At 30.3% G+C, this 15,453-nt stretch overlaps 2 protein-coding genes across 2 annotated transcripts in view; both read left to right on the top strand.

The window, feature by feature from the left end:
- LOC143071070 (NBAS subunit of NRZ tethering complex-like) overlaps positions 1-15,453 on the top strand; it is a 156,436-nt gene that overhangs the window by 17,260 nt on the left and 123,723 nt on the right. The gene's annotated exons all lie outside the window — the stretch shown is intronic.
- LOC143070931 (NBAS subunit of NRZ tethering complex-like) overlaps positions 3,054-15,453 on the top strand; it is a 53,253-nt gene continuing 40,853 nt past the window's right edge. The window contains exons 1-13 of the mRNA XM_076245030.1: positions 3,054-3,123; positions 4,213-4,277; positions 4,599-4,671; positions 5,291-5,365; positions 6,698-6,772; positions 8,548-8,677; positions 9,362-9,496; positions 10,005-10,178; positions 10,443-10,516; positions 11,501-11,560; positions 12,173-12,235; positions 12,505-12,568; positions 12,959-13,017. Coding sequence (XP_076101145.1) covers positions 4,640-4,671; positions 5,291-5,365; positions 6,698-6,772; positions 8,548-8,677; positions 9,362-9,496; positions 10,005-10,178; positions 10,443-10,516; positions 11,501-11,560; positions 12,173-12,235; positions 12,505-12,568; positions 12,959-13,017 — 941 coding nt within the window. The 5' untranslated portion in view covers positions 3,054-3,123; positions 4,213-4,277; positions 4,599-4,639. The remainder of the gene's footprint in view (positions 3,124-4,212; positions 4,278-4,598; positions 4,672-5,290; positions 5,366-6,697; positions 6,773-8,547; positions 8,678-9,361; positions 9,497-10,004; positions 10,179-10,442; positions 10,517-11,500; positions 11,561-12,172; positions 12,236-12,504; positions 12,569-12,958; positions 13,018-15,453) is intronic.

Below are 15,453 nucleotides of genomic sequence, written 5' to 3'. Positions count from 1 at the left end.
CGTCTGTTCGTTCATCCGTCCGTCCGTTCGTTCCGCTTCTGGTTTTAGTTTTTGGTCAAGGTAGTTTTTGATGAAGCTGATGTCCAATCAACTTGAAACTTAGTACACATGTTCCCTATGGTATAATCTTTCTAATTTTAAAGCCAAATTAGACTTTTGTCCCCAATTGTACGGTCCACTGAACATAGAAAATGAAAGTGGGAGTTTCAGGTTAAAGTTTTTGGTCAAGGTAGTTTTTGATGAAGTTGAAGTCCAATCAACTTGAAACTTAGTACACATGTTCCCTATGGTATAATCTTTCTAATTTTAAAGCCAAATTAGACTTTTGTCCCCAATTGTACGATCCACTGAACATAGAAAATGAAAGTGGGAGTTTCAGGTTAAAGTTTTTGGTCAAGGTAGTTTTTGATGAAGTTGAAGTCCAATCAACTTGAAACTTAGTACACATGTTCCCTATGGTATAATCTTTCTAATTTTAATGCCAAATTAGACTTTTGTCCCCAATTGTACGGTCCACTGAACATAGAAAATGAAAGTGGGAATTTCAGGTTAAAGTTTTTGGTCAAGGTAGTTTTTGATGAAGTTGAAGTCCAATCAACTTGAAACTTAGCACACATGTTCCCTATAATATTAAACTTTCTAATTTTAATGCCAAATTAGATTTTTTACCCAGTTTCACATCCATTGAACATGGAAAAAGATAGTGCGAGTGGGGCATCCGTGTACTTTGGACACACTCTTATAAATAACTGTACACAAAGTGAATGATTTGGAGAGATATTGAATATAGTGTGGCTCTGAAACATCAGCTTTATATTACACCATCCTCATAAGCCGAAGATAGTCTGTCAGAAGGGGACAATAAATGGCTGACCCATGTTAAGAGAGAGAGCAATGTCTCTTGCACGTATTTTAAAGACACCCTTGTAGATTTAAAAAAAAAAGCATTCTGATGCCACTACAAGGCAGCACTCGTACCTGCAAAGTGGAAAGGGATTAATATTAGTTGTAATAACTTGTTTCCCAATCCACTATAGATAAATATGTTGAAACTAAGCCTACTCCTACAGTGAGTTGACTGTTAGTGTTGCTCTCCAACAATTGCAACTCATTCAAAATTTTGACCAAATTGCAATTTGTTTTATTAAACCAAATTGTTCAACTGGTCAGAATATTGAACAAATTGTTCAGTCAAAATGTGAAAGTGCAAGGTGATAAAATAAAATATACTTACAATCCTATAAGACTTTAACTCCACTTTAATGATGTTGTGACAAAATTAGTTTATCAGTTTGTATAGTTATATTATAGTCATTTCCATGCTGAAGAGGAACTGTTTATTTTGAATTGCTATAAAATTGTCCAAACTAAGCTTTCATATAGTTTTTCTTTCTAAAAGTATTCTATATTTATAAGAATCAGATATCATTTTAAATAAAACATCATATATTCAGTAAAATATGTGTGAAATAACAATATGCTATTGATAAGTTTTCAGGGGAGATAACCTAAAATATTATTCTTTTGAATAAAGACTTTTTGAAAGAAAAGTTATTATCTCCCCCAAGGAAACTTCCTACAAACATATATTGCAATTTTACACATATTTTACTGAATATGAAATGTTTTAATTCACATAATGTCTGATTCTTATAAATATAGAATACTTTTAGAAAGAAAAACTATATGAAAGCTTAGTTTGGACAATTTAATAGCAATTCAAAATAAACAGTTCCCCTTCAGCATGGAAATGAATATAATATAACTATACAAACTGATAAACTAATTTTGTCACAACATCATTAAAGTGGAGTTAAAGTCTCATAGGATTGTAAGTATGTTTTAGCATATTAATCTATTGCAATAAAAATTCATAATATCTAATAAAATTTGTAGATTTAGCTAACAAGGTCCTTATATTTGTAAAAAATAACATTTGTTTATAGTGGAAAGTTGTTTTAACGTTAAATAAGCTACAATTAAAAATTGCTTGCTAGTCCCTCTCTGTGATTACCTTTAGAGAACTTTGGTTCATTTCCCAATCAATCTATCATGAAGGGAAGATAATTATTACGAATTCAATCATAGTCTTTTTCAAAAATGATGAACGGTTCTTTATATTGGTATGTAATCATTTTAAACGTTTCAAATTTATGAAATTATATTCGTACATCAATGTTTTTGATACACCAATAACAAAAACTGAAATATATTGAATCGATACATTTTGTAACTATTCAAATTAATATCAGAAACCTAAACTTAATTATAAAATAATGAACCTGTTAAAGGGAGACAATACTCGCATAACTTTTTCGAATTGGCACATAATACAACGGAATGTCACTCTTGCATACAAATGGCACATCAATATATTAATAAACTGTGCAATCGCCCTCCACCTTCAATGATGATTCTAAATTATAAATATAACCAAAAGTTGTTAATCTATAGATAGTAAAGACTAATGAAATCTAACCCACTGTTAAAATATTTCTTTGCCTTTTTTTAAAACTTCCTCAGTAAAATGCTTGAGCCACTTGACTTTCATAGCTCATAATTAACGTTTTTACACAATATTCAAATAAAGTAGCTAAAGATTATTCGCTTCTCAAAGTGTAAGACGCAATAAAAATCGTATGCTTGCACCATCTTACCCAAAAACAGATTTAATTCAGTTCTGAACATTTCGACATTTCTTCGTTAAAACCGGTTTTAAGCAAATCACAAGTACGTGTTAAGATCCGACTAAATACCCATATCCCGATATCGTCAGGTTAATTTGCTATATGTTTTATTTTATCACCTTGCACTTTCATGACTTGGCTGTGGTTTTCTACAGCAGTTGGTTCAAATTTCTGACCAGTTGAACAATTTGATTTTATAAAACAAATTGCAATTTGGTCAAAATTTTGAATGAGTTGCAATTGATGGATAGCAACACTAACAGTCTACTCACTGTAATTGCTTGAAAAAATTTGTACAAGCCGTAATGTTATTTTATCTGTTTGTTTTCAGTGCATTCTGGGAGGTGTTCATGCAGCAGCAGAAAGGTTTAATGAAAAGTTCTTCCAGAAATTCAGATCAGAAAACATAGTTGAAACTGCAGTTAATTATGCCAGGGTAGGTCTCCATTGTTACAGTGCATTATTTGGTTTTTTGTTAATACAGAATTGTTTCATGTAAATCCATTTATAAATTGTTATTGCTTGGTATTTTTTAACAAACAATATTGTCTACTGGTTAACAATTGAGCTGATTTGAAATTAAATAAATACTTCAGAATTTTCTTTTAAAATCTACAATCAAGAATAAGCAATATAGTTTATTCTATCTTAGAATTGTAACCTGTTTTTAAGTATTACACTGTACAAAATCGTCCTCTTATGTCTTTAAAAGGTAGGCAATTTATTGATTTCAATGATTTACTATAGTATTAATGAATGGGTGTTTTTATAATGGCCCTGTTATATGTCCAAGGTCTGTTATAATGGTCGAGGAAGTCTGTAATGGTCAGAGGCAATGCCGAGGGCCATTACAAACATCCGAGGCCATTATTACTGACCAAGGATATAGAAGAGGGCCATTATAAAAACACCCATTTCTTAATACATTTATTAACCAACTGTACAAAAGTGTATGTGTTGCTGCCAACTTGATGTACACTCTTATTCTTTTAATGACAGTTTAGTTTGAAAAAAATAATTTGTACTTCACCATGATAAAGCTTTAAATATACCAAATCCAAGATATTAAGTTGGAAGAAGTTATATGTTGAAAAACAGGATGAACAGTGATCCCTATATATGGTTCTTTAATGTTGGTTGCTGGTTACTAAATTAAATAAAATACAAAAAGGTATTATACTCTTTACAACTTAATTTTATTAACTTTATTAAAAACCCTAACTGGGCTTTATACAGACAAACTGGGCATTAATACAGGGCCATTACAGAAAAACAGGGCCATTACAGAAAAAAACAGGGCCATTACAGGAAAACAGGGCCATTACAGAAAATATGTAGTTTTTAAAAAACAGTCAATTTTGGCATTAGTGTGCTTAGTTGGTTAATAAAGAATTTAAAAAAAATAGTGAGGTATAATTGTTACCGCCTTCATTTCTGTTTTGGTATTGAGAAACAAACAAAACATACTACATATTAATTCTAATATTTTGATAGTGTTTGTTTATATGCAGAATTTCTTTTACAGGATAATAATATAGAAGCTTTAGAAACTCTGTTCACCTTTCATTGGGAAGATCTAAGACCTCACAGGTAATTATCAAAGTTAATTTAAAATTATTATTTTGAGATGATATCTTAACATAAACATTTTTTCTTCTTCAACTAAATGCAAGAAGTTTGAATACCTAATATATAAATTATTCTAGTAGAACTGTGTTAAATCTAAGACATAGTTACCTTGGATCTATATTAGCATTTTTGATTTCATTAATAAACAAAACGTTTTAACACTCTAAATAGAATGGACAACTTGCAAGAAATTAAGATTACCACATAAAACTTTTTTGCTGTAAAAAAAAAGTTATATTGCTCATTAAGAAAAATATCTTTTTCAATATTGTAATGTTTTAGGTTGGGAATATTGTCAAATTTTCCAGAAACAACAAATCCACATGGAATATAGGTCACTGCTACCAGAAGTTGGGTAAGTGAAATAAAAGTTTGATACACAGCATATATTTTTTGCATTATTTAGATGCATTATGTTTAATAGGAATTTGTTGATTTATATAAAGGAATATGTAAGAATCAAACCTTAAGGTCTTGAAGTTTGGTCTCATATTAGTTTCATTTTCAAAAAGAATTTAAAATTTTGCTGGTAATATATTATTGCCCTTTTAGTTAAATCTTCCTTCATAAATCACAAAATGAACAGATACAAAATATTTCAGGAAATAAAAAATTCAATTTTAATAATTAGTTTATGATATTGTACCAGAAATATTGAATGTTTACCAAACTGGAACATGAGGGAATAAGATTAACAGAGTTATTTGAAAACAGATTTGTTTTGTTTATTTCTTTTTAACGAAGAAAGACAAGGCTTACTTCATATCGAAAAAGAGTACTGAATATCATTCATCTTTAATAGATCATAAATGACTATTGGAACCAATTCATTGCACTTTATCTACAATTTGGTTTCCATTACTATTAAAAGTTCATTTTGACCAATTCAAACTTCCAAAACCACCAAACATTTTATCTTGGAAAATACGGCTTCAACCACATGTTCATTAATATTGGTCATTTTAATGTTGCAGGAATGACAAGTCAGTTATACCTTGGGAAGAAGACAGATGGAGAGAGAAAGATTGGAGTGAGGAAGATTTTTGCAGGTAAAATGTACTAAAAAATTGTTTGAGACAACATGATACTTCATGAATAAAGTCTAGTTGGATATGAATTAGGTATTTAATTTTAAGGTTTATTTGTTCATTGATTTAATAAATTTAAATATTTATTGATGTTTTATTTGTATATTCTATATGGAAGCATCACATCTATGCCCGGCTTCAAATCTGTGCCTTTTTTAGGTCTGTGTCCTGTGACATTATGACACTCAAATCTGTTGCTCTTTTCCAGTTTAAATCTCAAATAGATACACTGAAATATTTAACTTGGATATATTTGTCTACTACAACTAGAGCAAGCACAAATTTTAAAATTATAACTTATAATTGAAATTTCATTCATAGCAGTCTTAACTATCCAAACTAAGCACTTCATTGCATTGTAAGTTTAAAAAGCACTTTTTTAAATTTCAATGTCAATCTCATAGTTAGCTGCGGAACCGTAGCTCTTAGGTCCTTATGCTATTTTTTGACTATTTGCGGACCATAGAGCTACGGATTTTTCCTATTTCAAAACGTTCAGAATTGCGACCCAGGTTCAGGTCGCACTTATTTCCCCCAAATTTATTGTTTATAATCAATGCAAAGCTTGTCAATCTATATAGTTCGTTTCGTCAGATATTTTTCTAGGATATGACGTACCTATTTATGTTTGAATATTCATTTCATTCACACTATTATCTAATTATTCCCATTTGTATACTTTCTCCGCCTATTTAGTTCGGCCATATTGAATCTCGTGGCGACGTCACGAAAATCAAGAAAAGATAACTCAAATATCCTCGATCTCCAATGTTGGAGGTAAGGAACGCCTACGAAAAACAAGAACAGATAACTCTTATAGAAAAACACATGTTGGTGTGTTTACTTATTTCTAAGCGAGAATCGAGTGTTTATAAGACTTTACAACTTTATTCATACTAAATATTTTAATTGCTTGAAAGAATTATTATTTCCGTTTGTATCTAACTTTAATTAAACGTACTTTCATTCAAAAAGTCATGAAAATAAAATTCAATATGGCCGAACAAATTCCGAACGTTTTGAAATAGGAAAAATCCGTAGCTCTATGGTCCGCAAATAGTCAAAAACTAGCATAAGGACCTAAGAGCTACGGTTCCGCAGCTATCTCATAGTCTGTCATGTTTCAATGACCTTTACAACATATGTTCATTTCCAAGCAAAGTGGTGTGTGAAATATTACACCTTGTTTAAAAATTATAAATACAATGTAGCAAAGTTGTATGTTAAACATGTTAAATGGAAGGATTATTGATAGGTTGTTATTTAATTCAATTCAACACTGATGTTTTTCAGATCTATTATAGAACCAGTTTTACCAGATCTTGGAGGTTTCTTATATGAGGAAAATCAAGGACTCAAAGAATTCAGGTTTGTATAATGATTTATTACATTAGTCAAGGAATTTTGTTTCTTGATATTATTAAACTTTACAATTTATATTTAGTAGGATTTTTTTTTATTGGTAATTTTAACTTTATTGTTTTGCCACAGAACTTTTTAAGTGTTTTTTCTGTTAAGGTTTTTATGTGTGCGTTTGTGTGTAAACTTAAAAATAATTTGTACACATTCATGACTTAATAATGTGTTTTTGGAAAGATTAGAACTTGTTCTAAATCTTTACTTAGGCACCAGCCTCCCTAACAACAGGACAGGTTGGCTACTGTTACTAAATGTATTCACACTGAAATATAGTTCCCTATGGTTCTGATGTATGTGCACATAATACACATATAAACTGAAAAAAACTGGGTATATTATTGGAGCAGTTCATTCAAGAATGTATGTCATTAAGGTGTGTTGATGTGCAGGCTTTTAAAAACATTTTAATTAGGTAACTGGGTATTGATTCAACCAGTATGATTGACAACTGTCATTATCACTAAACAATCAGAGACAAGGTGAACCTTTAATTACAATGCCCCACCTCCTAAACTGCCAATCAAATTGACCACATTACCTATCAACCTCAGTCTTACATAATTATACAGACCACTCAGTATAATTCTTAATACACAAGTATTTGACCTCATAATTGAATACACAAATGTGTATATTAGATGTTTGATATTTACAAGGATGATAGATTTATTTATTGCCAATTACTTTTGATGTACATTACATAAAGTGATTCTGTAAATTATATCTGAAAGATAAATAATAAATAGATTAACAAGATCTTAAAAAAAATGAAATATGAATATAAATATGAATAAATAAAAGGTATACAAGTAAGGCCTATAATTTACTTGATAAATTTCCAATAATCATCTGTAATTAATCAACAATAGTACACTTTTTTTTATTAGGAATTGGCTTGAAACAGTTTAAAAAATTTAAAACTTTTAATTATAACAAACCATTGTTTATTAGTTTATTTCCCATCAATCATTATGTCTATTTTTGTCATTTGAATTTTTATTAGAAGAGAAATATATATTTTTGCAATCAAGAAAGAATCCACATTTTAATAAGATAAGTTTTTTAATTGGTTTACATTGAAAAAGTACATTTTAATGCCCTGTGTTAAAAAATACTTTAAAAATTGATCAAAAGGCACAGTAATGACTCTAAAACTTTTAATCTTCAATGCCCTATAACCTCTGTTTCAACTTACAAAATGCCCCATAACAACATTTTTCAATTTTTGTTGTTGACACTTTAAAGTTTTAAGCTGTTGGTCCAGATTTATGTCTTACAAGGATAGTTGGTAACATTTACTAGAAGAATTTTTGCATTTTTTTGTGTTTTTGAAACATGTTCAGAACCGGCAACATAATTTCGATAAGATATAAACTGCAGTTTAAATAAAATTGTGCAAATTAAGAGACCCATATTATTTAATTTGAGCTCATTTTATCCTCATACTGGAAATGCAAGTTTCCTTCTAAAGACCTGCTGTAAATGCAATTTTCAGCAATAGTGCTTTATAAATGTTCATTTTCCCCCACAATACCTTAATATGAAATAATTCAAACTACTCTTCTAATCTTTCCATGAGTGATTTCCATCACTTTGATTCAGTAACTCTTTAAATTTTTTCCAATATGAGTTATTGATTTAGTTATTCTGAAATTATAAATCAGACTGACTGCTATAATTTCAATTTCAAGGTAATAATGTTTATATATTAATTTTTCCCGTAGAATGGCCAACCCAAACACTGATGATCTTTCTAAGTGGTACAGTTTCAGAGCCTGTGAGATTGAGAGGTTATCACGACAAGTAGACTTATCTGTAGAGTTGGTAAAACTGGCCACTGAGAGAGGAGTTGAGGTGGGTCAAACTTTTCAGGATAAAATTATTGTAAACCTTCAATAAAATTATATACATTGAAATATTCTAGTAATAACAGTCAACCAATCTAGGCGCATGAGCCATTTATTGGTGCAACTTTCATAGATACAAAAGTAATGTGAACTGATGAATACGGATAGATATAAGAAGATGTGGTATGAGTGCCAATGAGACAACTCTCCATCCAAGTAACAATATATAAAAGTAAACCATTATAGGTCAAGGTAAGACCTTTAACATGGAGTTTTGGCTCGCACCGAACAGCAAGCTATAAAGGGCCCCAAAAGTTACTAGTGTAAAACCATTCAAACATGAAAACCAATGGTCTTATCTATATAAAGAAAAAAATGGTAAACTTGGATCTTTTCTGTCTATGAATGCAAGTCAGAAATTTTTTAATGAATCATCATTTAACTGTCTTGAAAAGAGTATAACACAAAAAAAAGTTTCACAAAAATGAATTGGTTTACAGTATATGTAGCAGAGACAATCTTGATGTATTTGTTAACTAAAATAACATGAGATGACAGGCATCATAAAGAAACAGTGATAACAAATTTGATGTTCTTCTGTGAAGTCTTTAGTCGACAAAAAAAACCCCAAAAGAATTGAAAAATAAATGAATGATTTGAATAGATAATAATATGAATTTTAATTTTTCAGGGTTTATCTGAACTACTGGATAACTTGGTAACCATGGAGATGCTAGTGTATGACTGTTATGTGGATGAAAATCTGACATTTGATGAACTACAAAAGATGGCCGACTATGATAAACTGGATTTAATTATGTCCAAGGTATGTGTTAGTTTTACAGGTAAAAGTAATTTGAATTCTGCTGCACACAAAAAATGTGATCCCTCAGATCTAATTTTTAAAAACTCAAATATGGTAATGAGCATGTTAACAAAATTGGAATAATTGTAAAACCAACTTATTTAGATGGAAAAAAGGAAAACAACTAAATTTTAATGGATCCAAAAAACTTTTTATGGATCTATCTTAATCAGGACTGCTCAATGATGTATTTGAAAGCCAAGGATGTATAAGAGCAGTAACAGTTAAAGAGCTATAGGTAAAAAATGTACATAAAAATGATTAAATCTCATGAAAAAGATATAGCATGTAATCTTTTGTTATGGTTTGATATATTGAGTGTAGATTGCTTTCAATACAATCTCAATAAAATCTCAATAAGGAGATAGAGCTGACAACATGTTTAAAAATAACTTGGACAAAAAATAAATTAGATACAGTATGACAGATATTATACATGTATATTATTGTAATATTATTTTTTATTTAGGCATCAACAGAAATGTACACAAAGTGTCTACACAAATGGCTGGTACCTTTCCTTCAGCAGTGTGAACACAGACAGCCAGGGACCTTTACTTCATTACTTAGAGATTACATTGTCACAAAAGCTAAGACAGATCTCACATTACCTACTAAAATATTTGAAGCATCAAAAGCCACTGTGAGTACTTTTTGTGAAGTTATTCTGCAATGAGATTTAAACATTATAAAGATTGAATACACCTTATCTCTATTCCCGGCTGACCTGAGAATCGGTCCTAATTGAACTATTGACGTCATACAAGCTCAAACAGTCAACCTTTGTTAATTAATAGAAATAACAATGGTTATTTTTAATTTGGATATATTATTTGTGTTCCTCTTTTATAAACCCATTTAGGATAATTTATGTAATTTAAGAATACACTATCTTGAACCTTTTCAGCAAAAAAGACCTATAATATCAAGTCAGGATGATGTCATGTCCATGGCCCTAGAAGCTCTATATGTTTGTGGCAGGTATGTTGTACACCTTTTCTTGTTTTATATGATTTATGAGATCTGTGTATAACCAATACATTGTATTATAGTGTTATTAACTGGCTGTTTCTGTATTGGCACTGGTATAGATTCAAGGTTTGCTGTATTGGCCTCGAGACCTGTAGGGTCGAGGGCCAATACAGCTGACCGAGAATCTATACCAGTGCCAATACAGAAACAGCCAGTTCATAACACTTTTATTAAATGATTATAAGAGAATTAAAAACCGGAAGTGAACGTCCTGTATTAGCCCATGGGCCAATACAGCTTTTTTCCCACTTTTTTCTGTATTGGCCCTGTTTTTTCCGTTTCAAAACTTTAAGACATTACAAAACATTGCACATCATTTAACCTGTTTATTTTATGACTTTAATTTAAAAAATATTATACCAATGTTTTTATGCATAACGATACTTCCAGAGTTAAGTAATGGCGTAAGAAAATTGAAAACCGGAAGTGAACGTCCTGTATTAGCCCTAGGGCTAATACAGCTTTTTTCCCGCTTTTTTCTGTATTGGCCCTGTTTTTTTCCGTATTGGCCCTGTTCGAAGAGCAATATTAAATCTTGATTTATATCGACAGTGGAACGTTTTTAGTATTGCACATGCTGATTTATCCGTATTGGGGCTTATTTGCTCATATCATTTAATAAATTCAAATATTCAATGATCTATGTAAGAACACTGTTAGCTCTTTCTTTATATAGATATTAGCAATACCACTATTTCACACCTGAAGTTACAGATAGTGAAATCTTTGTAAAGTAATTCATTTCTTTCAGACTTATGTTTGTTTACAAAGAAAACTATGACCATTTTTACATGTATCAATCTCCATTTTAAACTGGTGTACAAAAATGATCAGAATTGCTTGAACTAATTTGTTCTGTCAAAAATGCAAATTTCAAGTTTGTTATACAGATGAATTTCATAAAAATAGGTAATTTGTCATTTTGTTTTGTAGAGATGATCAATTGGATTTAGCTTTAGAAATTTTCCAGTGTCTTCCACAGAAAGGATATGGGTAAGGTTACCAGAATGACAATTTTTCTTGTTCTCAAATACTTTTACAATGCAAATTTCCCAGTAAATTATCTCTCAGTTGCATTTAAATCCAGTAATGATTATAGCAGTCATTGACAAAAAGTGTGGTAAAATATTCAAGGCGATAGACGTTGTGATCACTGTAATACACTATTCGTTGGCTTTAGTGAATATGTATTGAATTGATTAATTAAATAAATATGTAAAAACAAATAGTACAGTTATGGCATTGCAGAAGAAAGATATTTTTATAACATTTGAACTCAATATTTCATTAAATTCACTTGCTAAAATGTTTCATTATTGTGACTTAATGCTAAGGGCTGTTCTATAAAACCAAACATGGGACCATGAGAAGGCTTTTTGTAATCTCTACTAAAAGTTGTGTCAAAGACTTTAGTTAACTGAAAATTAAAATGAAATTCTAAATCTGCCTCTATTGAAAAATACCCCATTTTCGTCAGTATCATATATGTTTTAATGGAACAATCCTGATTTCATTTTATTGCTAAAAAATAGATGAAGATATTAATTTTTATTAACACATTTAATTTTTATATTTTGATTTATTATCTTGAATACTTTTTTACAGGAAAGAAACTAAAGAATCAATAAGACTGCACAAGGAAATAGACAAGCTGGAAAGACATTTGGGGTAATTTTGTCTAAATACAGTACAACGTTCTTTTTAAAAGTACTCGCATCTATCTTCAAATGAGGATAGAATTATGTTAGAATATATTGATTGCTTACAGAGTAATATGAAAATAATATTATTAAACTAGTTAAGAAAATTCAATTACTAGCATGTTTATAACTTGAAGTATGACAAATATCTAGAAAGTACTTTTTATCTATGTTGATAAACAACAAAACTGTCTACAATCATTTTCAATATATGAATTTTTTTTATTTTTTTTTCAGTGCATTAAAGATTTTACATGAACAGGATGTTAAGAAACCTCTACATTATATCCTAGAAACAGAGGTAAAGTGTACATTTGTTTGAATAAGTTTTTTTGATATTTTGTAAATCAACTTTTTTTTAGAGTGACAGTTGTTTTTGCATTTTTACTTCAATGTTTCCACTTATCAGCTTCTTAAGCTATTTGCAATTCCACTCTTCTGTCCCCATACATTTGTTATGTTTCATTAGAGTGAAATTGTAATAACTCCAGTTATTTCCCTTTAAGTACTGCTTCAAACCATTGTGCACATGTCCTTATTTTTTTCCTCATTGCTGTTACTTTGGTTTTCTTATAATTTTATTTTTTGCAATTTTCTTACTTTGTTCATATAATCTTGAATCTAGTAATTTTGTTTGTCTGAACAATTGGTTTGTTTTGTATAAATTTTTCCAACGTTTTTTTCATTACAGAAAGATGCAGACGATGCCAAGATGTTAATGATAAGATTGACAAGAGCTGCTGGCAAAAGGTAAAATAATTCTTATAGAGTTGTCTGAAGAAAAAACCTTATTTCTACTCTACTAACTTTCAGACTTATATCTGAATAATGTCTGTTTAATGAGTTGATTAATATTTTTTACATTGGTGTTCTCAACCTATCACCTGGAAAAAATCAAACACTATATAAAAAAAACCTCATCAAGGCTTATAATTGTGTATGCCAAATGAAGTTTTGGTCTACAAAAGACCCTAAGTTACGCTTGAATCAAAAATGTATAAAGGTCAAATCAAGTATGAATGTGAAGAGTCTTGACGACTCAAGAGTCTGAAGGAAAGTTTTTGCCAAATACAGCTCAAGTAATTTGTTCCTAGGGTAGATAATCCTTAGTATTTTGAAAAATACAAATTTTTGTAAACAGTTAAAATTTTTGAATATGTCCATATCAATGATAGGTCATGTCAACACAGAAGTGTATATGATATTCTTTAATATGTTTGTCAGGAAACTTCAGTCTTAAATTTTTATAGCATGGCATATGTCCTTGAAAAAATCATACCTTCATACTCTTTAGAAAACAGACACAGCGATTATATTTTATAATTTGATTCTGTGCATACAAAGCTTTACTGGATTTATCAGGTACAATCTTATATATACCAAAATTGATGTATAAAAATTTGAATACATTAGTAAATAGATGGAACCTCAAATTCGAAATTACAGATCTTAATTTTCATTAAGTCAAAATGTATTCATATTCTAAAACTTAAAATTCCTTTTAATTGATAGCTTGAATTATGTTTGTGTAGTTTTCTGAAATTTTCATTTTTGATTTTATGATTGACAGAAGTGAACCATTAGGCCTAAAATAAAATTTCATTTGTTTGGCATTGCCGCCCGACCCACTGAAAAACTTGCCGCCCAAATAATTTTATTTGCGTTTCAGAAATTATTTTTTTTTTATTTAAAAAAAATCGAAATTGTGCCGGAATTTGATCGTATCCGCCGAGTTTGTTCCTGACTTTACTTATTTCAAATCACGATCTTAAAAGCGTTTGCCTTACACTGTATTGGGAGCAAACATTTAAATGACATGGAATAGAAAAAGTCTGCCAAAAGTAATGTCAAAGAGGCCGGCAGGGGAAAGCATCTCCCTATGCTGCAATGCATTGGTTAATGGAGATGGATTTTATAAAAAATCAAATTTTCAGCTATTCTTTGAAAGAAACGTTCTGAGAGACCTTGAAGAGGACTTAAATTCTATCTTTTGTAAAGCAGAAACAGATGATTTCTGCTTAACTTTGTCGCTTGAGATAGAAGTTTTTCTCCGGGACATCACAGAACAAATATGCGTGGCTCTTACATTTGTTGAACTTATTAAATATTTGAAATTTATTATTGACAAATTTTCCCTTGAACCAGAGAACAAAGTATCTACTATAGTCAGAACCACAATGATGCATTCAAGATAATTATGGCTGTAAGCACCAAAGCTTAAAGACCAAAATGGTCCCAGATTTACAGGTTTATAGTAGTTTTGTACCAGTAGATGCTAGCCTGGTACAAAATATACATATTTTAAAGACTAGCATCTTCTGTCAATTGAAGTACTTCCCCCTTTTCTTGCCTTTCTTCTTAACATGAATAAGATAATTCTTAAAACATAAAAGATACTGACAGAAACATATTTATAAATGTATCTAGTGTACTAGTGATGAATAAAATCCCCTCCTTTTCCACAATTCTAAGGGCTCATTAATTTATCTGTATTCATGTAATGCATGTCCAGATTTCTGTTAATCAAACAGGCATTACAACCCATAATTTATTTATCTGCAAAAATTGTCTGTCCTGCAGCATATTTCTATTTTGAATTTATCATACGTTTTAAACTTAGCCCTGAAAACCCTTGCACTTGTATTATCACCATGTCTATTTGTGTCAACCTTCCAAATTTTTAATATTTTGCTATCCTAATTTGGTACAGGTCCTTTATCCTCAAAACTTATCAGGGGCAGTAGGCGTGTTTGTATGGTAGTTCGTCACATCTTGCATGTATGATTACTAGCCTCTAGGTATTGGTTTGAGCCCTAGTTGGGCAGTTGCAAAATTAAGGTTTGATTTTCATGTCATATGTGATAAGGTTAGTCAGTTTCCTCCCGCAGGTTGGCGTTTTCCTTCAAGTACTACGGTTTAGTACACCACTAAAACTGACTGCCATGAAATTATTCATATGGTGTAGAAAGTGATGTTTATAAAACCAAAGCAAACAATCAAAGTTTTAAATCTTTGTCCATTTGTACAAGGAGCCGTAGTGGTTGAGCCATTTAACTTATAGTAATTTTACCAAACTGTGACCACAACTTCAAGATGTGACATGTACATCAGGCCTCTGTTCAATGGGCAGTCCCACAATAAAACTTCAATTTTCACGTCATACATTTTATATGGTTAATTTGTCCG

Source organism: Mytilus galloprovincialis, chromosome 4 (genome assembly GCF_965363235.1).
Source record: "Mytilus galloprovincialis chromosome 4, xbMytGall1.hap1.1, whole genome shotgun sequence".
Taxonomy (NCBI): Eukaryota; Metazoa; Mollusca; class Bivalvia; order Mytilida; family Mytilidae; genus Mytilus; species Mytilus galloprovincialis.
Note: the sequence above shows the minus strand (reverse complement) of the source record. Positions and strands in the feature narration are given on the sequence as shown.